At 31.9% G+C, this 24,779-nt stretch overlaps 2 protein-coding genes across 2 annotated transcripts; both read left to right on the top strand.

Moving 5' to 3' along the window:
* The first annotated feature begins 3,636 nt into the window (after window positions 1-3,636).
* On the top strand, window positions 3,637-9,305 carry LOC143199015 (uncharacterized). The gene is made up of 4 exons (XM_076408730.1): window positions 3,637-3,760; window positions 3,871-3,935; window positions 7,075-7,304; window positions 8,762-9,305. The coding sequence occupies exons 1-4, from the start codon at window positions 3,743-3,745 to the stop codon at window positions 9,145-9,147; spliced, it is 699 nt and encodes a 232-aa protein (XP_076264845.1). The 5' UTR covers window positions 3,637-3,742; the 3' UTR covers window positions 9,148-9,305.
* Window positions 9,306-16,499: 7,194 nt separating this feature from the next.
* Window positions 16,500-22,864, top strand: LOC143197862 (uncharacterized). The gene is made up of 4 exons (XM_076406619.1): window positions 16,500-16,700; window positions 16,762-16,829; window positions 22,227-22,647; window positions 22,704-22,864. Exons 1-3 carry the CDS (start codon window positions 16,683-16,685, stop codon window positions 22,444-22,446), a joined length of 306 nt encoding a protein of 101 aa, XP_076262734.1. The 5' UTR covers window positions 16,500-16,682; the 3' UTR covers window positions 22,447-22,647; window positions 22,704-22,864.
* The last annotated feature ends 1,915 nt before the right edge of the window (window positions 22,865-24,779 follow it).

Here is a 24,779-nt window from a genome sequence, read left to right as displayed (position 1 = left end):
TCTATATCGTTTTATTGTACATATAGTAGGATCAGCAAGAGGAACTATGAACTACAAGTTAATTGAACACTGACGTTAATTGAACACATTTAACGGCCTACCGTTGCGAGAAAGGTTAGGAACAACAAATAACAGGCGCAACGTCATCCTCTTGCAAGAATTGTGAAGTGAAACACTGCTGCAGTTAAAATAGAAAGTGCAGTCACACACAGAGTACTCATCAACAATAGCGCCTTCCGACTGATGCTTATTCAGATCGATGCAGTATGACATAGCTGGAACATAGTTTTTAAATAATTTGCGAAAATTTGCTACAATCAGATTCCTGTCAGAGCAACATCGTTCTTCCGACACGGTGCAACCATGTAGCCAAGAAGATGGGAAAAAGTAAATAAAAACTATGTTCGTTATCATATATTGTATATTTTTCGCAATGAATACGTGAAAAAATCAGTATAATATATGCTGCCATTTTGAGATATGAGATTTTTATTAAAAATATTGAAAAACTTTTTAATCCTTACCTGATCTATCTATTAGATCTTGATCGATTTAACTAAATAATATTTCCTTATATGAACATAAAAAATATTATAATATACGTTAGTATGATGCAAGAAATAATAGTCTAAAAATAATGGTTATTACTAACAAATGACAATATTTTTAATATACATAAAGATATTTGTGTTAAAATAACAACTATTATCAACTATTTATAAAAAGTTGAGGGGGTTTGTAACACTATTTTTCATATTGATTTATTTTAATAATACTGTAAATTATTAATTTCAATAGAGCATTGGAGGAAAAGATTATATGTCATGCAAGCGGAAACAAAACATGTTACAAAATCCATAGTAATCTAGATGGAAAAACTTAAATGAGAAATCTCACCACACTAATCGTTCTTACTAAGCTGCGCTTCTTCCGATTTTCACTTTTTTCGTTCGATGTTACATGTTCTGGTCAAACACGCTTAGTATTCTTAGTGATTATGACATTCAATAGCTATCAGAATATAAGGACATGCTGCATTAATGTAAACAAATATTTGTTCTTGGGTCATGACTTCCGAACGAATCCTCTCAACTATTTATTTTTCTAAGAACTTTTCGTAACTTTTCAATATTGCATACAAAATAATAGAAAATATCGATACAGTCTTTCGAGAAAGAATTTTCGAAAAATTAAATATAGAACCTGATGGAAAAGGTTTATAGAAGAAAAACCATTTTGTATCCTGAGAAAATTTTGCTAAAATCATAATATTATTGTGTTAAATCATTGAAATATCAATTCTTTCAATAACATTCTTATTTGCCAAATTTAGCTCTCTGACTTTCTGAAATCTTCCACAGAAAACGATTTGAATCAAGCGAATAGTTAACTGTTGAGGTAGAGGGATTTTAAAGATAAAGATTTTATTGGTTTTCCAAGAATCACAGTGATGCGATATATAAATTGGAAAAAGTTAGGTAAAAAATTGGAAAAAGGTATTATTATTATTATTTATTATTGGATCATCACTCAAATAAGCATACTAATGCGGAAGGACAGTATTTTGAATAATAAAATAATTATTTATAACTGCGAAACAGCTTGGGCTAAAACTAAACCAAATATATTGGCTGATAGGGAGTACATCTAACTTATTCTTAGATAACAAAGTTTTGCTGTATAAGTCAATACTTAAGTATATTTCGTCCTATGGCATTGAATTGTGGGGTACTACTAACTAAAATCTAACATAGATATCCTCCAGAGGTTCCAGAATAAAGTGTTGCCAGTCATCGCCGATGCCCCATATTACTCCAACAAACTGATTCAACGCTAATAAATATCCCTTTAGAAGCCATAACGAGTGTGATTAGAAGTGCTAGTGAGAAATTCTATGAAAGACGATTGAAGAAGAATTGCTTAGGCTCAAACGGAAACTACCATACGAACTGATCAATGGACATAAAGAGTCAGATTTAGTAACCCCTAGAATAAGCTGCAATAGTCTTTAAAATAAGTCAGGATAGACTTTAAAATAAGTTAGAATAGTATCTAGAATAAGATTTAGATTATAAGTTGTAAATCTACATGTTAGAATGGTTATTTTATATAACGGAAATTATATAATAATACTTATTGCAGACGGCCATATTGTTGATGTTCTAAGAAATTAATAAAAAAATAATTGTGAAAATAAAGTCATTTGTACAATTACAGTACGTTTTTATGGTCTTAAAATTTCAGTTCCTTTTAAGAAAACATTTTGAGTATCCCAGTATATATGCTTTGTTACTGGATATGGATAGTTAATGACAATGCAAATTTTTTTGGGTTTCACTCGATGTTTATCCAATTAGTACGTTTATTTATAATTAGAGTTAAGATATTTTAGCCACAAATATAAACTTAATAACTAAACAAATTAAAAAAATATATTCGACTCGGCTCAAGATTCCTTCCATTTGTTTTGTATTGAGTCTTCATTCAATAGCTCTGTCTTGAACGTTAACATCGCCATATTTTAATTCTCAAAACCACCTTTGACGTGTTCTTGGTATACTCTCCATAAATCTTTACCAGCAAATGACGACATCATTCGGCTGTTTTCTATTGATGTAAGAAGAAAAAAAAACAATGTGTACGTTCTCAGAAACAAAACTGAACATTTTCAAAAAATTATAAATCCATGAAGGTGTATATTTTTAAGGGTTGTTATTCTGTGGCCTCTTCTTCTTATCGCGAACTGGCCACAGACTAAGATTGACCAAAAACGATCAAGGGCACGCAGAAAAATAGCAGAGGCATTCATCTTTCGATCTTACATTCATCAATTATCCATTCAATAATCAAACATTCATACATTTTCATTAGTTAATTAGATGTATAACAGTTATTGTTATTAATAAAGTGTTAAGAGAAACATAGATTCATTCAATAAATTACACAAAAACCTCCATATATGTATTTTTGAGGTTAATATCAGTAAAACAATATGGTATATGTATCAAGCTATTGTGTATATATATATATATATATATATATATATATATATATATATATATATATATATTTAGTAAAAACCAGAAAGTAATTACTGACACACCTGATATATGTAGCGAACTTTCAATGATGTCAACTGTCATTTGATGGATGGTCAAAGCCATCTTGTTTTATTACTTTTAGTCAGCGTTGTCAACTATTATAATGGAAATATTGACTATGGCTTATATTGAATACAACTTTTATAAATCGTTGAAATGTATTTACAATATCAATATGATATGAATGTACTTCGTCAGATATTTTTTAATTTTTTTGGCATTTTTAGGATTTGATTCCTCAAAAGTCGTCCTGATGAACTTTGTAAGAATTTTTATTACTTTAGCATTAACGTAAATGATATATTACAATTTATATCAAATTTAAGATTTTCTGTTTAAAATTTCATTGTAATAATTTCTGCATCAATAAAAATTGATAATTAACTTGTTATAATAAAATTAATACGTAAAAAAGCGCATGAATGGTGAGATCTGTGGTGATCAGCTGCCATTGTCAAGGTAAACGGTCCGGTAAATTTTTCTTCTGCTTTCATGCCCGCCTCGCATGTATCTCTGCCTTTCATTTGTGTATACAAAATTGTAGCATATAAATAGAGAGTTCCACGATCGTATAATCACATTTCTTTCGGATTTGGTGCAGACTAATCAATATTTCGGTCGATCGTAGCGCGATTTACACAATGGCTTCCCGTTATCTGGTAAGGGTTCAATGTTACATACGTTATTTGTCGGAAGGGTTCGGCGGTTTACGGTTTATAAGATTTTCTTTTCGTTTTTTCGGTCTTAACAAATTTCTCTATGCTTACAGATTGCTTCTATTTTGGTCCTAGCCCTGTTTGAGTATTGTGCAGCTGGAGGTGGACATGGAGGAGGGTAAGTGATACAAAATAAAATCATTTAACAATTTTAAGTTAATTATAATTAGTGTATATTATATATCTTTTTACAAATAACTATATATAATTTTTAATGCTTCTGCGGTTCCTATATATTGAGATACATTTAAAAGTTTTTATCGGTGTTGGGTTTCTAGAAACCCCTATAATACTGGTACCACGTTTCGAGATAATCCCATCCACCATCTTCAGATCTTGCTTTTTTTGTAACTTTTCCTCACACAACTTCATATATCCTCGAAGAATAATCTCAACATAATTACTTTATAAAACATACATAATTACGTATATAAAACAATAAAATGAACCTGAAAAATATTAATATTTGTTAAATTATTTATCTTTCTTATTGAGATAGAAAACAATTCAGATAAAGTAATTTTTATAATATACAATTTAAAAAAATTATTAACCAACATTCTAAAAAATATTAAAATAAAAATACAATTTTAATGAAATTAATTAATAATAAATTAATTTATTCATTATACTCTGTATATTCTTACTACTTTAAAGTAATAGTTATTAATTAATATATTTTTAACTAAGAAATGGTATGAAATGGTCCTGTATTATGTTCGTCAACAATGACAGAAATACTTGATTTGCATTTAAAGGATACTTGCTACACAATATACCGAATTTTTAAAACTACCTAAAAATTCTAATAACATTTCAACAACATACAGTCAAATATTTTTCGAAAATCTACGAAAAACCATTCCGAGCTTAATTTTGTGGTACGAGACATTCACCTTGGTATCGTGACATTGCTTGATATGCTCGAGTGCCCTGAAGCTATCTAAAGGCCAGCCAATTTAACATAGTGAAAGTAATTATTTCCTTTTTTACTTATTAGTTGTGTTTTAAAAGAGAAAACATATTAAGTATACCGGAGCATTATTTTGCACTATATCTTATCATTAGATGAGATTGGAGTGAAAGTTTCCATTTTATTGACTACTTATATATACATAAACAATTGTTAAAATATTATTTTAAATTAATAGAACATAAATTTCTAAATAAATTATGGCATAAAATTAATATTATTCAAAACATTGAATTTATATCATTATACAATAAATACTCACAATTGTTAAGGCCTATTAATTATTAAATTATTCAACAAAATATAATAATAAAAAACCTATAAACTTTATTAAACAGTTAACATATTTTTAATTAGTAAACGCGTAAAAATAATAATGATTGAGAGAGTTATAACTAATTTACTTAAGATGATATAAAGTTTTTATATATATACCACACCCGTGTGAGGAATAGTGCAACAAAATTTATACAATTTAATTTAAGGATTCGGTATAGTAATTATTATTATTATATACAACAATTGACAGTAAAATATTTTTTTTTATATTACTTTAACCAATATTTTTTTTAAGTTACAAGTCAAGAATACAAACACATACAATAATTCAAGTTTAAGTTTTAATAACGAGAAAACAAAAATATTAGTGTTAATAATAGTTTGCATTATTTTCTAAGATTAGATGGGATTATAGTGAAAGTGTTCAGATGAGTGAATGTGGGATTATGTTGCTACCTTTTTAGAAATTTATTTTTTTGCTTTTTTGAAAAGCAATAATCATCTAAATTTCTATACTTTCAAAATAGTTAATTATTGTCTCATATGGTTAACTATAACACAGGGAACTAATAATAGTTCGATGCAATATCTCGCGGATAAGGGGATTGGGATTCACCTCTTACTTCTGCTCTCTTATATTATTGTTCTTTCCTAGAATTTATTATTTATTATTTTTAACCCATGCCTTTCAAAGTCCTCATATTAAAGCCATTATTTGTAAGTTATATATGATGAATGGGGCTTGAAGTTTTCTAATACAGTAAAAAGTCTTACCAATGATACAATTTCAATATCTTAGATTTGGACCAAATGGTGCAAGCTCTGTCATATTTCTATAATCTAACAGTGAAATATTATTGTCACACTTGTCAAATAAACACAAAAACAAAACGATGGAGATGCCGCATGCATCTAATTCGATTTTGTTCCGAACAGGTGGCCAGCGAGATCCGAACATCAGTCCGATATAAATCACAAAAAGGAAGGAAAAGCCGCCAAGAAAGCGTTAAAACGAAAAACAGATTAGAAAGGAATCCACCGAACCCAGTTGTTTCGATAAACTCGAATGGGTTCTCTTGTTCTGTTGGGCTCGAAAGTTTTTCGATAGGCCATATTTTAAATGACAATTGGTATCTTGAAACGAAACCGAATCTACTATATTTTCTTATTTCATGGATAGATACTGATAGTAAATGATACTTTCTGAGTAAAATAAAGTATCGTATAGAAGTTTGAAGTCCATTTCTTGATGATTTTTAGATTTCTGCAGACACAAATATATGACCTAGCTTAGCCTAGCTTTTATATATAAAAGTTTTTATCCAATTTCACCCAGGACGTATTACTCTTCTTACTCATCTCTTAGCTAAGCAGGATATATTTGCTACAGATGGATCCACTAATTCAGTTCTATTCTGAATTAATTTTAAATATTGTATGATAAGGTTTTCTTTTTTTTTCTTTCGAATTTTATATGTGCTTATAACTTGTATTCTTCAGAGATTCATGATCTCTTCATTATAACTCATGCTTCTCAACTAATTATTTATTAGTTTGAAAATATTTATGTTAATTGCCTTTATGATCACTTTGTTATTTTCAAGCCATTCAAATAATTTTTAAATTATAATCTTTTGTAGCGCCTATGTCTTGTTTCTTTGGATAGATTAATATCACTGGTTTCAGCGAAACCTTATTATAAACTGATAATGCTGAATATCTACCCAATAACCAGTACATCTTTTTGTGCTTCAGCTGCAAACTCATCAGATTTTCCTTAGCATAGAAGCGACATCTAAGTTTAACATCAAGGGCCATGCCAAGATTTTTGGCTGTATTTCCGTACGGAACTACTTGTCGATTTATATATACTGGCTTCTGCTTGACTCTTTTGTTAGGGAGATCATTATGTATTGATTTATTTTGATTGACTTTCATTTTTTTAATATAAATTTAAAATAACACTCAAATTAATGATTTTATTGTTTTATTTTTTTCGTTTCAGACACAAAAAAGTAATCATTCACGTACCATACAAAGTGAAAACCATCCATCACACGCATACCGTGTACAAGCACGTAGGTGGTGGCGGTGGTGACGAAGGAGGCTACAAAGTCATCGGCTACTCTGGAGATGGCCATGTCAGCGTAGGCCACGGATACGAAGGACATGGTGACGAAGGCGGTTATGCTGGCGGTTTCAGCGTTGGTGGCGATCACGGCTACTGGAACTCAGGTAGATAACGGTCCAACAGCGGCTCCATCCACTAATATTGTCCTAGGATTAGTCTAACATACGTACTTCCCTGTTTTGGTTTACTAATTCCAACTCGTATCGATTCCCTTGTGGCTTCTGGCGCTCAAACCTACCGAAAGGAGAAGATCGGTGCCTTTAAACTCGAGTTCTCCATACGTCCTCTTAACCCCTTCAGGTAACCATAAATTTAGAAAAGCACTAGAGCAACACATACACCTAGAGTTTAGAATATTTCAAGAAATATTTTATTCAAAATTTATATGTGTAATATATATCCGTAGTATTTGGTTTTTGGTCCCACGTATCTTCTCCTGTGTTAATGATGTCTTATGGCCATGCCATAAAATAATACAGAACGGGTTTTCCCTTTAAAGAATCTATGAACAATATGTTGATTTAGTTCATCAGCTGCTGTTAAATCAATATTAACATTGTTTTCATTCCCTTTGGCGACAGTTGGTGACGAAAATTATAAATTTTTCAACATTAGCTCTTTTTTTAATGCGATCTCATATTGATCGTGATAATTTTTCATTTCAAGTCTTCATTTCCAATTATTAGTCATACATTAACTTCCTGGACTTCATCGTTCACTTCTTGGAGCATTATTTTAGAGATTGCCAGAGTAACTTCGTAACAGATTTAGACTATACGATGGATGGCAACATAATTCAAAGAACAAATCGCTAAATTTACAATATTTGCAAAACAGCACTTTCTTCTTGCATTTAAGAGCGTCTTTATTTCTTCAGCCAACTCAGCCAATAAAGCTATATAACATTGACTATTTCCTTTCTCAAAGTAGTTATTGGACAAAATTCCACACGAATGCTAAGACATGGATGCCCGAACTTCATTTTTGACTTGACTGGCACTGACGTTTAGGTTTTTGATCTCTTTAGATGGTTATCACCAGCTGACATTTTTTCAGGCGTGTTGTAATGTTTCATCCCTTAACACATATCTATAGAAAATCCTGTTTATTTCGCCTAAATAGCTATAAATTATGCTCTGAGTGATCGATTCGTTGTTGTTTTCAAAAGTTCTTTTACTAAAACTACTGTTATTTTTTCAACTAGTTACCAGATTGTTATGAATGATTGACAGGTGCCGTTTAAAGCTTAGTGTTCGTAGATTTGATCATCAGCTGGCATAAGTCATAGATCAAATCTAAAGAGTGATGTATAACAATAAAAAATAAAGTCAATGATAAATTTCAATCTCATTGTAATGACAAAAATATTCCATATCGTTATCTGTTAATACTCCTTAGAATTATCAGTCCCTTAAAACTAATCCACACTCATAGTGACGTGATTAACTTTATTTAATTATATTTTCCTTCTTCTTATGGTTATTTTTTCATAATACACTTAGTTTATATTCGAATTTATTTAAATTGTCTCTAACGCTCTTTTGTTTTTTTTTTCTTACAGGCTCTAGCAGTGGTGGCGTTGAAGGTCACGGTCTTGAATCTGCCGGAGGTCACGACTGGGCCGGCGGCCTTGGAGGCGGTGATCTCGGAGGTCTCGAGCACGGAGCAGCCGGTCTAGGAGGTATCAGCGGAGGCCTGGAGCATGGAGGTGGTGATCTCGGCGGTCTCGGAGGATACGGAGGCGGTGACATCGGCGGACTGGGAGGTCACGGAGGCGCCGACCTGGGCGGTCTCGGCAGCTACGGAAGCGGCGGTGACCTTGGAGGTTACGGCGGCGGTCACGACATCGGCGGCTACAGTAACTCCATCTCCGGAGGTGGCGATTTAGGCGGTTATGGAGGTGGTTTTGGAGGAGGCGACGACGGAAGCCATAAGGGCTACGATTAAGTTTCTTGAAAAGACTAAGACTCTGTTACCTGTTTAAAAAAACAATCCCCTACTAGTCTGTTATGTTGTATAGTTAGATTGTAAATTATTTTATTTTTGTTAATTTAATATTATTCTTTTTTATACTATTTTTTGTTAATAAAACTCTTAAAATATTATTATCTTCTTTTTATCTTATATCTTGATAAAAATTTTAAAAACGTTAAAAACTTAAAACGTTTTATATCCCAAAATTTCAATTCATATTTAAATGTTGTAACTGTGTGTTATTGCTGAGCTGATGTAACTGGCGACACAATTTCTCAACGGTTGGAAGTTAAAGGATATTTCATTAAATATTATGGGGACGTACATTGAAATTGTAGACCATTTGCCTTTGGCTCTGGTGCTTGTTAAAGCTCTGAGCTGGATTATGGGACCGTACAGATATCTAATTGTATTCTTTGAATTTATTTATGTAAATTAAAGTTAAATGGTTTTTTTAAGGAGTTTTTGGTAAGGGTTTGCTTACCAAAGTCGTTCAGTGCAAAAGCTCTTGAATTTGCTCTTTTAGCATTAAACCTATTGTATGAGAAGCCTTCGAAATATTGTAGGCAGCTGCGTCTATGGTGTAGTAGTTGGAGCGTTCAGCTCACACACGAATGTCGCGGGTTCGATACCCGGCGGGGGCAACGACTTTTTGTTTTCTAGTTTGGTTAGAATATTTATTAAATCACCTAAGCTAGGTAGCGGATCCTGAGGACTGAAGCGTTTCTTATTTTTATTAATTGTTTATTCCTATTTTGTCTCATACGGACTACCAATTTTCTTTTACCTTTCCCATTATAATACTTAATAAAATAACTGTACCGACTTCAAACTGATCAGTTGGTAGAAGTTAAAACAATATTATATATAGAGAAATAGGTTTAGGTAGGTTTTAAGCTAAATTCTGTGTATATAATAGAATATAAAATACGGGTAGTAGATCAGTTAAATAAGTGATTTGTAGTAAAAATCTAAGCTTGATTATTTTTTACATTTTAGTGAATTCCTTATTTATTTTTCAAAGTCGGTTCAATTTTTTAAAAATATTTTATAAAGAATAGCGTGCCATTGCACAACTTTGGTGCATTCAAATTTTGAAGCAAAACGATTTGCAAACTAGTCTTCAATTTCAACTTATGTGACAGCATTCTGAATAAAACCGATTAATTCAATAATTTAACAGGATTACATCAACACCTACCAGGGGCTCTCCATTTCATACTTTGCCTGGTTTAATTACTGTAATGGAGTTATCATTTTGCAATATATTGGAAATAGCATTGAACAACTAGACTAAATGGTTATGACTTTCCAAAAATTTCCACAGAGTTGTTACAATTTCTTTCTTCTCTATCTGCTCGATATGGTTGTATAGAGCGTCTGTTAATTGGTTGATTATCGTCATCCATAAAATATACCTTTAATTATTAAAGATTGTACATTGGGTCCTTAATATTGAATATTTCTATTTAAAATTAAAACCATCCTCATTCTGAATAACTTTTATTGGTCGAAATGAAGCAATAATTGAATTTAAAAATTTTACGTAAAAACAATTTCTTTGTACTTAAATGCATAACAATGTCTGCATTTGTTTCCATATTGCTGAAGTCATACTGCCTCATGCATGTGACAAACATATTTGAACGCGATACGGTGAAGTGATGCACGTGTAAATGCGCAAAGTTTTTGGACGCGTTGTTGATCGAATGCTCTCAGGGTATGCCTGTAACTCTCTGACGTGCTTCTAATTTATTCAGTCTATTAGTTCGAAGACGTCCATTGTGTTGCTGTTGACTTTGATTTACACACGTGTTTGCAACCTGGTCTCTTAAGCTTATATTATCCATTAAGTGTTCTCCTGTTGTTTTATCAAACCCATAGTTATGGACGATTTCTGCATTATATCTACGTCCACCAATAATTCCTATTCGCCCTCGAAGACGTTATATTATACAACTCGAAGAATTATACAACGCAATTAACAGAAATGTTGGCGAAATTTCACTGATATAAGTAAACACATTGGGAATAAAATTGACAATGACGGCATTTCAAAATATTACTATATATTGACAATTTTGTTTCAATATATTACTGTAAACTAAAACACGCTGTATAATGTAATACACGCTATAGTTTCGAAAGCAGCACGCTTTACTTTTAATATTGCCAATAATATAATCAATCCTAACGGCTTGGTGGCTCAATGGCTAAAGCAACAGGACGGTCCTCTTCTTGTTGTGATAGTCACGGGTTCGAATCCTGCTGAAGTATGGATGTACTTTATGTTTGTGATTGTGTTTGTAAATGTCTTTAAAGGCAGCAGCGGAAAATCCAACGAGGAATAACTATCTCAGTCAACCAGTCAGAGTATGCTCGGATATGTTTCGAACTTAATGCCGATGACCGTGGTTCGAAGCCCCCTTTAAACAGTAGGTCCAGTCTAGATAAACCCTCGTTGGTAATAAGCAAGCTGTAATCAATCCTACAGGAATTAATTATATATATATAATTAAATTAAATTTCCTTTCCTTTTAATTTCCTCCTTATATATATATATATATATATATATATATATATATATTTAAGGAAAGATAACTTACAACATATCTCTACTGGTGAACCAACATATTGGCCTTCAGACAGAAATAAAAAACCAGATACAATAGATTTCTGTATTACAAAAAATATTGATCCAAAAAAGTGTCAGGCAGAATCATGCTTCGACCTGTCTTCTGATCATTCACCAATAATAGTAACAATTTCTTCAAAAATTACCATCAAAGATAAACCCCCTTCTCTGTGCAATAATAGAACTAACTGGCCCTCATTTAGAGAAAACTTAGACCAAAATATCTCTCTAAATTTACCGTTACAAACTGAAATGGATATAGAAATAGCAGCAATAAATCTTACAAAAAATATACAGGAGGCAGCATATTCCGCGACTCCCAACAGTGAAACATTTCCAAAAAAAAATACACAGATATCATGTACAATACAGAAAAAGATAGCAGAAAAAAGAAAGTTACGACGAAATTGGCAACAGCAAAGGACTGAAGAGAATAAAAGAAAATTTAATAGGGCCATAAAAGAGCTGAGAGATCTAATCCAAATCGAACAGAACCAAGGCATTCAAGAATACCTAGAAAACTTGACATCAACTGAGGCTACAGACTATTCGTTGTGGAAAGCAACAAAAAAGCTTAGGAGATCCCAGCAGCATAACCCACCTATTAAAACAAGCGAAAATAATTGGGCGAGAAGCAATAAAGAGAAGGCCGACATTTTCTCAAAACACTTAAAAAATGTTTTTAAACCTTTCCAGTCTCAGCTACATAAAGATGACGAAAATAAAATTACTAGCTTTCTAGATTCGCCATTTCAAATGGATTTACCGCACGAGAAATTAACGGTCAAAAAAGTTAAACATACAATAATGAGAGAGATTAATATTAAAAAAGCTCCTGGTTATGACTTAATTACTGGCAAAATTTTAAAAGAACTATCAGAAAAGGCTATAAAACTATTAACATATATATTTAATGCTATGCTACGAATTAATTACTTCCCTAGTATCTGGAAAGTAGCTAAAATATTAATGATACTTAAACCAGGAAAAATACCAGAAGATGTGACCTCCTACCGACCTATAAGTTTATTACCAATAATCTCGAAAGTTTTCGAGAAATTATACATAAAAAAACTAAACTATATAATAGAAAAAAGAAAAATTATTCCAGAACATCAGTTTGGCTTTCGCAATAAGCATGGGACCATAGAACAAGTGCATAGACTTGTAAACCAAATAAACGCTGACCTAAATGCCAAAAGATATTGTTCGGCTGCCTTCCTAGACATATCTCAGGCTTTTGACAAAGTATGGCATACGGGCTTGCAGGTTAAACTAAAGAAACTTCTCCCTCATCCGGACTATCAGCTACTAAAATCTTATCTCACTGACAGACATTTTATTGTAAATCAAGGCGATGAATATACCGAACTAAATCCCATATATTCAGGAGTTCCGCAAGGTAGTGTACTGGGTCCAGTACTGTATCTTCTGTATACGGCTGATCTGCCCACCACAAAAATAACTACTGTGGCAACATATGCAGATGATACAGCAATCTTAGCATCCCATGAAGACCCAGTCACAGCATCAATAAACCTACAAACCCACCTGGAGCAAATACAATTATGGTTGAAGACATGGCGCATTAAAGCCAATGAATCAAAATCCACGCATATAACGTTTACCCTGCGTAGAAGAACATGTCCACCAGTAAATATCAATCATCGTCAACTCCCCCAAGCAGAGCATGTTAAATATCTTGGTATGCATTTAGATCGACGCCTAACCTGGAAGAAGCACATACTCTCTAAACGGAAACAACTAGGACTAAAATTATATCAAATGTATTGGCTCATTGGGCGCAAATCCAAGTTATCATTAGATAACAAGGTATTGCTGTATGAGTCTATACTCAAGCCCATTTGGACATATGGAATTCAACTATGGGGTACCGCTAGCAAATCTAATATATCCATCATTCAACGGTTCCAAAATAAGGTGTTGCGTGCCATTGTTGATGCTCCGTACTATATTTCAAATAAAGTGATACAACGCGATATTCCTCTAGAACCTATAACGAGTGTAATCCAACGTGTTTGTGTGAAGTACTTCGAAAGAGTGTCAGTGCATCCCAATGTACTCGCTAATCAGCTAAATATGCGACGTGATAGTGAAGTGCGTAGACTAAAACGTTTAACACCACCTGATCTGATTACTGGACATATGTAGAGTTTAGAATAAGCATTAGAATAAGACTAATTAATTAAGATAATATTTTATACAGAAGATTGCTTAATGAAGTGATTTTCTACATGCCATGTATATATAATATAAACAGAAGAAATACTTATTGCCAATAGGGCAGATTGTGGACTCACGAAGAGTAATAAAAAAAAAAAAAAAAAAAAAAATTATCTTAATTAATTATAACATTAATGAATGGAACTAGGAAATATAACATTATTTTTGATTTCAGCTAGGCAATTTAAATTTACAAACAGGTAAAAGATCTGGTGAAATCATTATAATTTTCATCATTATATTAAGAACTCGTTGGTCTAAAAATAAATGTTCGCCTTTCACAGAAATGAAATTTTACATAAAATCATAATAATTATCTTCAACTTTAGCTTCAACTATTATATTTTGATATATTTTATGTCTATATTAATAATATTATATTACAGAAAATATTTTCATGAATTAATATACAAAAATTATATTTATAATATTTCAAATTTATTATCAGATCTTTGAAGTTTTGGAAGTAATTCTGAATTGAAACATTAGTGTCGTTTTTTGCAATAATCTTGCAATATGGCAATGTTTGGCACTATAATAGTAGTAGAAATAACTTTTTTTCGCAAAAATCTAGCCACTAATGTGAATGAGAGAACCAAATGGATACTGTGACATTGCCGTCAATATCATAACGAAACTCTCCTTTAGGGGTTCTCGATACATACATCCGGCCCTTAATAGGAAACAACGTAAATGATGAATTACCGGGCTATACCACATTTTTCCAACCATCAAATGTCCAGGTTTTATGATCGTTGCACCACTTTTTTCGCAGCTTAACGTTGGCTTCAGTTAAGTTTCACAATCACAGCTCTTCTATGCTAATTAACATTGTCAAACTCTTGCAGTCTTGTTTTCATCAAAACAGTATTACTCAAGTGCATATTAAGTTATACTCTCACTTTTGTCGCAGTAGTTTTATATTTGGCCGCCATCCTTTTGAATATCCATCGATCTCCGTCGATTAACTTTGGGTTTCGTCTTATGTGTACATCACATCATTTATGAATATTTTGGTATGAGAAAGCTCTGTGCAAAGAGGGTACAACAGGAGCTCACTTTTGACTAAAAACAACGACGAGTTGATGATTCGGAGCAGTGTTTGTAGGTGGTCAAGCGTAATAAACGAGAGTTTTTACGTCAACATGAGACAATGGATGAAACATGGCTTTATCATTTCACTCCGAAGTCCAATCGACAGTCATCCGAGTGGACTGCACATGATGAACCTACTACAAAGCGTGGAAATACGTAACAGTCAGCTGGCAAAGTTATGGCGTCTGTATTTTGGGATGCGCATGGAATAATTTCCATTGACTACCTTGAAAAAGGAAGGACCATCAACAGTGACTATTACATAGCGTTATTGGACCGTTTCAAGAACGAAATCGCCGAAAAACGGCCACATTTGAAGGAAAAGAAGCGCTGCTTCACCAAGACAATGCACCGTGTTACAAGTCAGTGAAAACGATGGCAAAAATCCATGAATTGGGCTTCGAATTGCTTCCTCATCCACGGTATTCTCCATATCTGGCCCCCAGTGACTATTTCCTGTTCTCAGATCTCAAAAGAATGCTCGCTGGAAAGAAATTTTCGTCGAATGAAGAGGTGATCGCCGAAACTGAAGCCTATTTTGAAGCAAAGGACAAGTAGTACTACAAAAATTGTATCGAAAAGTTGGAAGATCACTATAATTAGTGCACCACCCTTGAAGGAAATTATGTTGAATAAAAAAACTAATTTTGCCAAAATGTGTTTTACTATGGGACTTTCCAATTGACCTTAATCTTATTAAAATTTCTGTCACCTTTAAAACCACACTGTTTAATATTTGTAGTTGTCCTAGGCAAGAGTGCAAAATCCGACAAGGAAAAGGATCCCAGTCACGCCAGTAACCAGGCTGGGTAAGACCGGATGTCTTCTGGGACGATTTCTAACTTGGTCACTCGCCCATCGGTAGGCTTAATGCTGAGAACCGTGGTTAGCACCATGGACCGCCGGAGCCCACGTTAAACTGTAGGCCCAGTCCAGATAAACCCCCAGTTGGTAAAAGGAGATTTTAATATATATATATATATATATATATATATATATATATATATATATATATATATAAACAAAATGAAAAATAATGAAACAACAGTATAGTGTATATAGTATAAATTCAAAAATAGATCTATTTTAAAACAAGAAATATATTTAAAAAAGAATGATGATATAGTAATTACAAACTATTTATATTTGCTTTCCAACTAGGACAGTAGGCTGCGCATTTTTATTCTGATATGTTATTGAACTAAACTTTAATTCTTTTATAGCTGTGTCTAGGAATAATTTAATGACACTGTCCCCTCTCCTGATTGTATCAAGAGAAATCTTTACATAATACGTTACCGAACTGCCGCACCATTTCTCCTGGCGTCTGCAGATGTTTACTTCCTGCTTTTGTCAAGAATCAAGGTGAATGCCTCGCCGATTTCCATCTACCTGCCACCAGGAATCTCCATACCTTTCATTCGTTTGTAATTACTACCATATAAATGGGACGTGATATGATTTCTGTCGCTATATTCCATACAATCATCGTGCGGTGCACACATTTCTACCATCAGGTACAACTACGCACAGTATGACCTCCAAAGTCGTGGTAAGTTCGACCTATATAGATTTATCACTAAGACAGAGGCTTTTAATTTGACATGTTGCAGGTGCCGACCTTTTTGCTCCTAGCTCTTCTCACTCTGTGCGAATGCGGTGGATATGGCGGAGGAGGAGGGTAAGATATATTATATATTTATATACAATGAATAAAATGATTACAATAATAAGATGTGAAGAAGCAAAAAATATGCGGATCCTCCACCAAATTATTGTTAGTTTTTCAAGAGTTTTGACTATATATAATATTTGATACGTCAATTTATATCATGAGAATTCATTTAAGATATGTATTATATTTTTCAAAATAGAGGAACTTAGGTATACTTTGCCAAGATCATTTTTAAAAAAGTATTATTGCTTTATGACTAATACCCTTTTTATTAAAAATGTTGGCCGCCGAGTAAAATATCGATATCTTAAAAAAACTATCGATGTTTCGATATATTTAAGAATACCGACAAAAATATCGGTATTTCCATTTAACAATATTGATATTTTTTTACTCCAACTTTAGTTTTTCACGCTTAAATTTTTTTGACAAGAAATTCTCATTTGTCATTAACAACAGGGGGTAGGGGGAGAAATTTCGATGCTCTATTTTCAAACTATCAATGTTTCTTGAAAAAAAGTTGATAATGTTGGTCAACCAAAACATGGATTTATCAACAAAAAGAGATATCTATATTTTTTCGGCATTCTTACTTCCCATAAAACTTTAGATACGCCAAACTATTTGTATGTGTTTAATATTTTCATAACAAACAACAGTAAATTTCTATAAAATTTGCTTCATTCGAGATCCTCCGTCAAATCATTATTATTACATCAATAATTGTCTGTATCTTACCATTCGGACAGTATGATGTATTATTTATAACCCCCTCTAACAACCTATAACGTGTTAAATGAACTCTTCAGTTATAAACGTAGTACCACCATAAACCACCACCGGATCAGCCAATTAAACATTTTATTTTCCCATATAAAATAAGAATTTATTATACCTTTGACAGTATTTTGATGTAGTTTAATTTTTATTGCTTCCTCTATGCAATCGAGTCCTATATAAAAACTAACGTGTTTGGAACTGTTTTCTTTATTGTTATTGTCTCATCAGCAGGCATATAGCAATTAAAGTTATAAATAGTCCATATAATAGGCTTGTTTTTAATTAATAGATAGATTTTTGGAAAATATCATAAAAATTTTTGTGGTATTTGTAAATGTCTTGAAATGGGTTATTATGTTTTTCCCATCGATCTTCGTTAATTCTTATCACAATATTAAACAGTAAATGTTTGTGGAAATTTCAGTATTATTTGAACATTATTAAAAACTTTATTATTTTATTATTCTCAGGTAATCAACCATAGTTATAGTTTCATTTTTATATGGATCTATAGCGACTACCTTTACATTCGAATTTCTATAGATTACAGTCACTTATACATCAAACAATATTTATTACCTATTCAAATATTATTTCACCATTTCTAAGCAGTTCATGTCGGCTCATGAAAAAGTATTTTGTTGAATAAGAATGAATTATTCACCTATATTTTATAACTTCAACTTAATATATTGCTTAGACTATAATAAACTTTTTCACATATAATAAATCTTTGTTTTGATATAAGTAGATTATAATGGCTTTCCAATTATAATTAAATTACTTTCGTACCGATTGTAATATCTAAACATTAGCTTAAGAATACTATTATCTCAGTATGATGCAACTTCATCTGGCATTAGGCTTTAAAATTTTATTGAAATAAAGTTTTCTCTCACAAAACACATGAGGAGTAATAATTTAAGCAAAATTAATTTATATTTATCTTAGTCATATAGTCGAATGTAAATGATTTTTGAAATCATAATATTCTAACAAGTCATTTTATGATCAAAAACGTAAAATACAAGTTAACTCAAGTGTGTTAGTAATACAGACTTTTCCTTTTTACGCTGTGGATTTAGGTTGTATAAGAAACTGTTCTCAATTAAAAAAAAAGAACGACTAAAACATTTCATTAAACAACAGGAAAAAATGTACGGTGAAAATACGTCAGAGCTCGTTGATTTTGAACAAAATACCATTATCACCGGCTTATATAATATAATATTCAGGTCGATGGCTGCACTTAATATTAGGTCAAAATGAAAGTAGCGATGACGTTGCTTCCGCATCAGCCATTTTCCTGCTAGCGGATTTATAAGCATCAAAAGTAAAAGTAGAGTGGACGGTGAAATTCCTAATATACAAGATTATTTGCTTGAAGTTTGTCCTTTAAAAAATTTAGATTCCTCTCCATGGACATTAATGGAAAGTTTACATGTATATGATCAACTCAAAAATGTTTAATCTTCAAATATTAAAATTTGGTTTACGTATCCGTATTTAGTTTATGTATTCATAAAACATTGAAGGCTGTGTTTATAGGGACTTTTTATTCTGAAATTCCAACAAAAATGAAAAATAATAATCTTTTAGGTTTGTTATCATGCTAATCATTGTTATGAATGATATTATCATTTTTATTCCAATTTATTCACACTAAAATAGTCAAGTAAAGTCTATTTCAGGTATGTAGATTTAGCTTTAGTATAGTCGTATTCACAAAACACGATTTGAGAGGTTTAAATGCAAATAATTTGAAAGATTAAATGATTTTCTATGCTAAGCATCCATGAGAGATGTATTTAAGAGACTTTAGATAATTAATAGTTAAGTTAACAATTAGAACTAAGATATAATACCAAGAATGTGTTTTCTCGCAAAATATATATTCACCGGAAGACTTTTACTAAAGTCCTTACTAATTATAATCAGACTGAGGCATATGTTTGGCTATAGATTATTTTTTACTAAATCCAGTTTTCAATTATTTTTTTCTCAGATCGTCAGGAGTGCCTTAAAATCGATTTTTCATTAACCAACTTCGAAAAATAAATGTAATTTTTTTATATATGTTCGCCAATTTCTCCGTCAATTGTTGCCCGACTTTCAAATTTTTTTTAATTTTTATTCGAAAGAGTGCCATTCCGAGGTGGTCCCATTGTATCTAAATCTGGATCCATAGAGGGGAAGGGGGCGAAATCGAGGGGAGCGATTCCCTCCAAATTTCAAAGGCACTTAAAAATTTAGACATATTTGTTATCTAATATGATTAGATATTTATGTATAATGTAATCGCTGAGCTGATGCGGCGGAAAGTCGGAAGTCGTTCAGTGCAAAAGCCATTCAATTTGCTTCTTAAGCAGTAACTGTAGCATATAAGACAATGTAGAAATATTGTTTATATTGTACTATTGTGTACATATAAAGTTCAATATATGTATAGCTGCTTCCATTGTGTAATGGTTAAAACGTTTAGCTTCGAAACAGAGGTCGTGGGTTCGATTCCTGGCACGGAGAATGACTTTTTGCTGTTCTTATTTAGTTAGAGCCTTTGTCAAATCACTTAGGCTAGATAGTGGACCCCGGAGCTTGAAATGCTCCTTATTTTCAATCACTGTAACTTTATTCCTATTTTTCCCCATACGAGCTGCACCTTTACTTAGCCTACCCACTAAATTATTAAATAAAATTACTACATAATTTAAATATTTAACACTAAAAGGAGAAAAATTAAATATTTTTAGCAAAAAAATTAAACCAGCTTCACAAAATAAATAAGGAATTCACTAAAAATTTGAAAAAAATCAAATTCAGATTTTTAACACAAAAAAAATTAAAATACAATACGTTTCCGATACCATTTTTGTAGTACGATTTGTCGTTTACCTCAAAATAGGCCTCAGTTTCGGCGATCACCTCTTTATTCGACGAGAATTTCTTCCCAGCGATCATTTTTTGAGATCTGACAACAGGAAATTGTCGCTGGGAGCCAGATCTCGAGAATACGGTGAATGAGGAAGCAATTCCAAGCCCAATTAATGGACTTTTGCCATCGTTTCATTGACTTGTGACACGGTGCATTGTCTTAGTGAGGCAGCACTTTCTTTTTCTTCAAATGGGGCCGTCCTTCGGCGGTTTCATCCTTCAAACGGTCCAATAACGCTATGTAATATTCGCTATTGATGTTCGTTCCTTTTCTAAGGTAGTCAATGAAAATTATTTCATGCGCATCCCAAAATACAGATGCCATAACCTTTCCAGCCGACTGTTGCGATTTCCCACACTTTGGAGCGGGTTCATCGTGTGCTCGGATGACTGTCGATTGGACTTCGGATTGAAACTCGGGTTTATTACGCTTGATCATCTTCAAACAATGCACCGAATGAGCTCGCGCGGCACCCACCTTGCACAAAGCTTTCTCATACCCAAATTGTCGTGAGTGATATGATGTACATGTTCAGTTGATATCTTTAGAGTGTCTGCTATTTCTTTCGGTTTCAATTTACGGTTATTCAAGATCATTTTGCGAATTTTTTAAATATTTTCGTTGGTAACAACCTCTTTTGGGCGTCCACTGCTTTCATCGTCTTCCGTGCTCATTTCAGCACGTCCAAACTTAGCATACCAATCCTTGATGATTGATTTTTCTGGGGCAGTATCCGGAAACTCGGCATCAAGTCCAGTTTTTGCTTCAATTGTATTTTCTCCCTTCCAAAAGCAATATTTTATCAACACGCGAAATTCCTTTTTATCCATTTTTTTCACAATAACAAAAGTTGCTTCACTCAAAATGCTCTAATTCACAAACTAATGGTATTACAGCTATCAAATTTATACACGTATCTTTTGAGGGTTAGGGCTAACTAAAAAACATGTAGATTTAATTCTAGTAGCGCCAACTATGTGTCAGGCCGGGAACTTTTCAATTGAAATGTTATAACTGTTTGGGTTCGGCACCGACTTCAAAGATTATTATTACATATTTTATTTTAATATTTTTGTATTAAAAATTTAAGTTTGATTATTTTTTAAGTCCTAGTGCATTCCTTATTTATTTTTTGAAGTCGGTTGAATTTTTTTGCTAAAAATATTTTTATTTAACAATTTTTAATGTTTTAGAAGTATTTTATTTAAAAATAATCATAAATTAGTCTTCTTAATTGATACCTGACATATTAAAGAGTTATCAAGAAACAGAGAATATTTTTCATTCATTTTTGGATATTCATTTAATGAAATGGCAACACTCAAGCACCTTCAATTCTAGTAATGGTTGTAGCTACTATGTTGAGCAAAATTGTCATAATATAACATTACTTACAAAATTTAATTTAACTTAATTTCATTGTGATCTATAGATATAATGAAGTACGGATTGATGTATAATATATATATATCAAAAAATAAACGAACATATATTTCAATCTGTCAAAGCTTGTGTCTTCTAACGAGGCAAAATTAAAATATTATTTTTAGTACACCAATCTTGAAAAGTTAAAGTCATAGTTATTAAGTTCATTTTGTATCTTTAAACATCGTTTATACAGGCTTTTCACAAATGTAACAGCTCTATACATTTAGTAAATGATACAACTTATCTTTTCCTCTTTTTTTCAGAGACAAGAAGGTAGTGATTTACGTCCCAATCAAACACACCAACGTCCATCACAAGAAAATAATCACCAAACACGTCAGCTATTCGACGGCCGATGATGGCGAAGTGGTTAGCTATGGAGGGGAAGGTGGAGACGCCTTCAGCCATGGATCAGTGTCCGGAAGCGTATCGGTGGGACCTGCCAGTTACTCGCACGGACATATTCATCATGGGTGGCATTAATCCTTCGTTATCTGTCCATAACCTCATTTTATTTATTGCCTTTCCTTGTAAATACTCAACTATATCTGTTCTTCTGTCTCCTTGTCATTATCTTCATTATTATTTATGATTTATAAGTACAAAGTAATTTGTTAACGTAAAGGTACGGTTATCCATGATGAAAATGTCAACCATCGAGTAAAATGTATGTTTCCAACGAAAGTACGTACTGAATTTGCTGGTTAGTTGATGGTTTAGATTAATATTGGATGTTGCAGGTATGAAATAACAACCAGGGAGGCCTGAAATCTTTGCCAAAATTGATAAACGACGGGTTCACTGTGGCAGAGAGTCTGGTGTCGACTGGGAATTGATGTTTGTTTAATTGGAGGTCAGGAAACTCGCACGCACCTTTTGATATACTAGTCTGTTTTCTACTGTGTTGATATTGTCTTGTTTTTTTATATCTCTTTTCATTTTTAATAAAAGATTCTAAAAAAAGTAGTTAGTGTGTTTTTTTTTTCAATTAGATGTACTTCTAATTTGTGTAACATACACCTTACATGTTACAACATCTCTCAGCAATATACATTTTTTCATATCAGATACTTGCATGTATTCTAACTATATATATATATATATATATATATATATATATATATATATATATATATATATATATTAGTTCAACTTTTACGCTTCTTCAGCAATTCCATCAAAACATCCATGCATAAGTGGTAATCCGAAAGCATTATGTTTGGTAAATAATAAATGACAACAGCACATCACTGTTGGTCTAAATTGACAGGTTTAACATGTACATAAACACAAGCTGTAAACATTAATGTAAATGGGTTGTTATGTTTTCTCATCGATCTTCATTAATTCTTTTCACAATACTAAACATTTTTGTGGAAATATTATTTGAACATTGATAAAAAGTTTTTTATTTTATTATTCTCAGTTAATCAACCATAGTTATAATTTCCAGTTTTATATGGATCTGTAGCGACTACTTTTACATTCGAATTTCTATAGATTACTTTTATTTATACATTAAACGATATTTAGATATTTATTACCTATTCAAATATTATCTCACCTTTTCTAAGCAGTTCATGTGCGCTCATAAAAAAATTATTTTGTTGGATAAGAATGAATTATTTACCTATATTTTATAATTTGAACTTAATATATAGCTTTAACTATGATAAATCTTCTCCACATACTTTAAATAAGTAGATGATAATGGCTTTCCAATTTTAATTTCTTTCTTATTCATTTTAATATATACATCTCAGCTTAAGAATAATTTTACTTTTGTTTGATGCAACTTCATCTGGTATTAGGGTTTAAAATTTAATTTAAACAATTTTAATTTTATTTATTAAAGTTTTCCCTCACAAAACAGCTCAGGAAAAGACATATGGTGTGTTTTTTTTCAATTAGATGTATAAATAATCCTTCTAAAATTTGAAACAAGATATACATCCCTCAGCAATATAATTTTTTTTCATCTCAGGTGTTTGCATATATTCTGAATACATAAATATATACTTTCTGTCATCGATCAATTTTTACACTTCTGCAATAATTAAAAACCGTCCATGCCAATCATCCCAATCCATGCTGGATCCGTGTGAATGATAGTGATAATCCGAATGCACTATGTTTGGTAAGTACTAAATGACAACAGGATATCACTGTTTTTTTAAATTGACAGGTTTAAATTGAACATGAATATAAGCTGTAGAAATTAAAATGCGATCAAGTGATTTTTACAATAAGAGTACGTTCAATCGTGTCTTATAAAATCCATGAAAATGTTCAGAAATATAGAATGGAACCTTACTCAGATTGCTTCATTCGCCAGATATTGTTCTACAATTTGTTCTAGATGATGTGTCCAGGCTAGGCCTACAAAAAAACCTTCAGAATCATAAAAATAATCCTTAAAACTTTTATTTCGTAATGTTATGCCTAACGATTGTTTTAATCTCAATGATAATCGTTTGAAAAAATCCAACGAAAGAAAATATTCCTCATAGAAAGAAAAAAGATCTTAGACATTTTTGAAACCATTAAAATTTCATTGCTAATAAATATAAATACAACAGATTATATATTATAGTTATTTTTTTCTTAAATTTTAGAATCGACAACTAAAAAAATTCACATTTCATGGGAAATTGCTTCAATTTATGAACGATCATATAGCCAGTACTAATTGTTTTGTCGGTCGTACAAATCTAATTAACCATATAAAAGCTGATCAAACCAATTTCAGCGAAGAAGAAACCACAACCCACATCTAACAATAAAAGAGACGCTTTTCTCTTACACACGATCAAAAT

The sequence above is a fragment of the Rhynchophorus ferrugineus genome, unplaced genomic scaffold (genome assembly GCF_030347505.1).
Source record: "Rhynchophorus ferrugineus isolate W39M unplaced genomic scaffold, kcgeb_rfMv2 rfM6, whole genome shotgun sequence".
NCBI classification, from domain to species: Eukaryota; Metazoa; Arthropoda; class Insecta; order Coleoptera; family Curculionidae; genus Rhynchophorus; species Rhynchophorus ferrugineus.
Note: the sequence above shows the minus strand (reverse complement) of the source record. Positions and strands in the feature narration are given on the sequence as shown.

What these genes read in the sequence shown, in the direction of transcription:
- LOC143197862 (XM_076406619.1), top strand. An exon ending in GGATATGGCGGAGGAGGAGG is followed by an intron (nt 16,830 to 22,226) that starts GTAAGATATATT and finishes TCTTTTTTTCAG; the next exon opens with AGACAAGAAGGTAGTGATTT.
- LOC143199015 (XM_076408730.1), top strand. An exon ending in GGAGGTGGACATGGAGGAGG is followed by an intron (nt 3,936 to 7,074) that starts GTAAGTGATACA and finishes TTTTCGTTTCAG; the next exon opens with ACACAAAAAAGTAATCATTC. An exon ending in TCACGGCTACTGGAACTCAG is followed by an intron (nt 7,305 to 8,761) that starts GTAGATAACGGT and finishes TTTTTCTTACAG; the next exon opens with GCTCTAGCAGTGGTGGCGTT.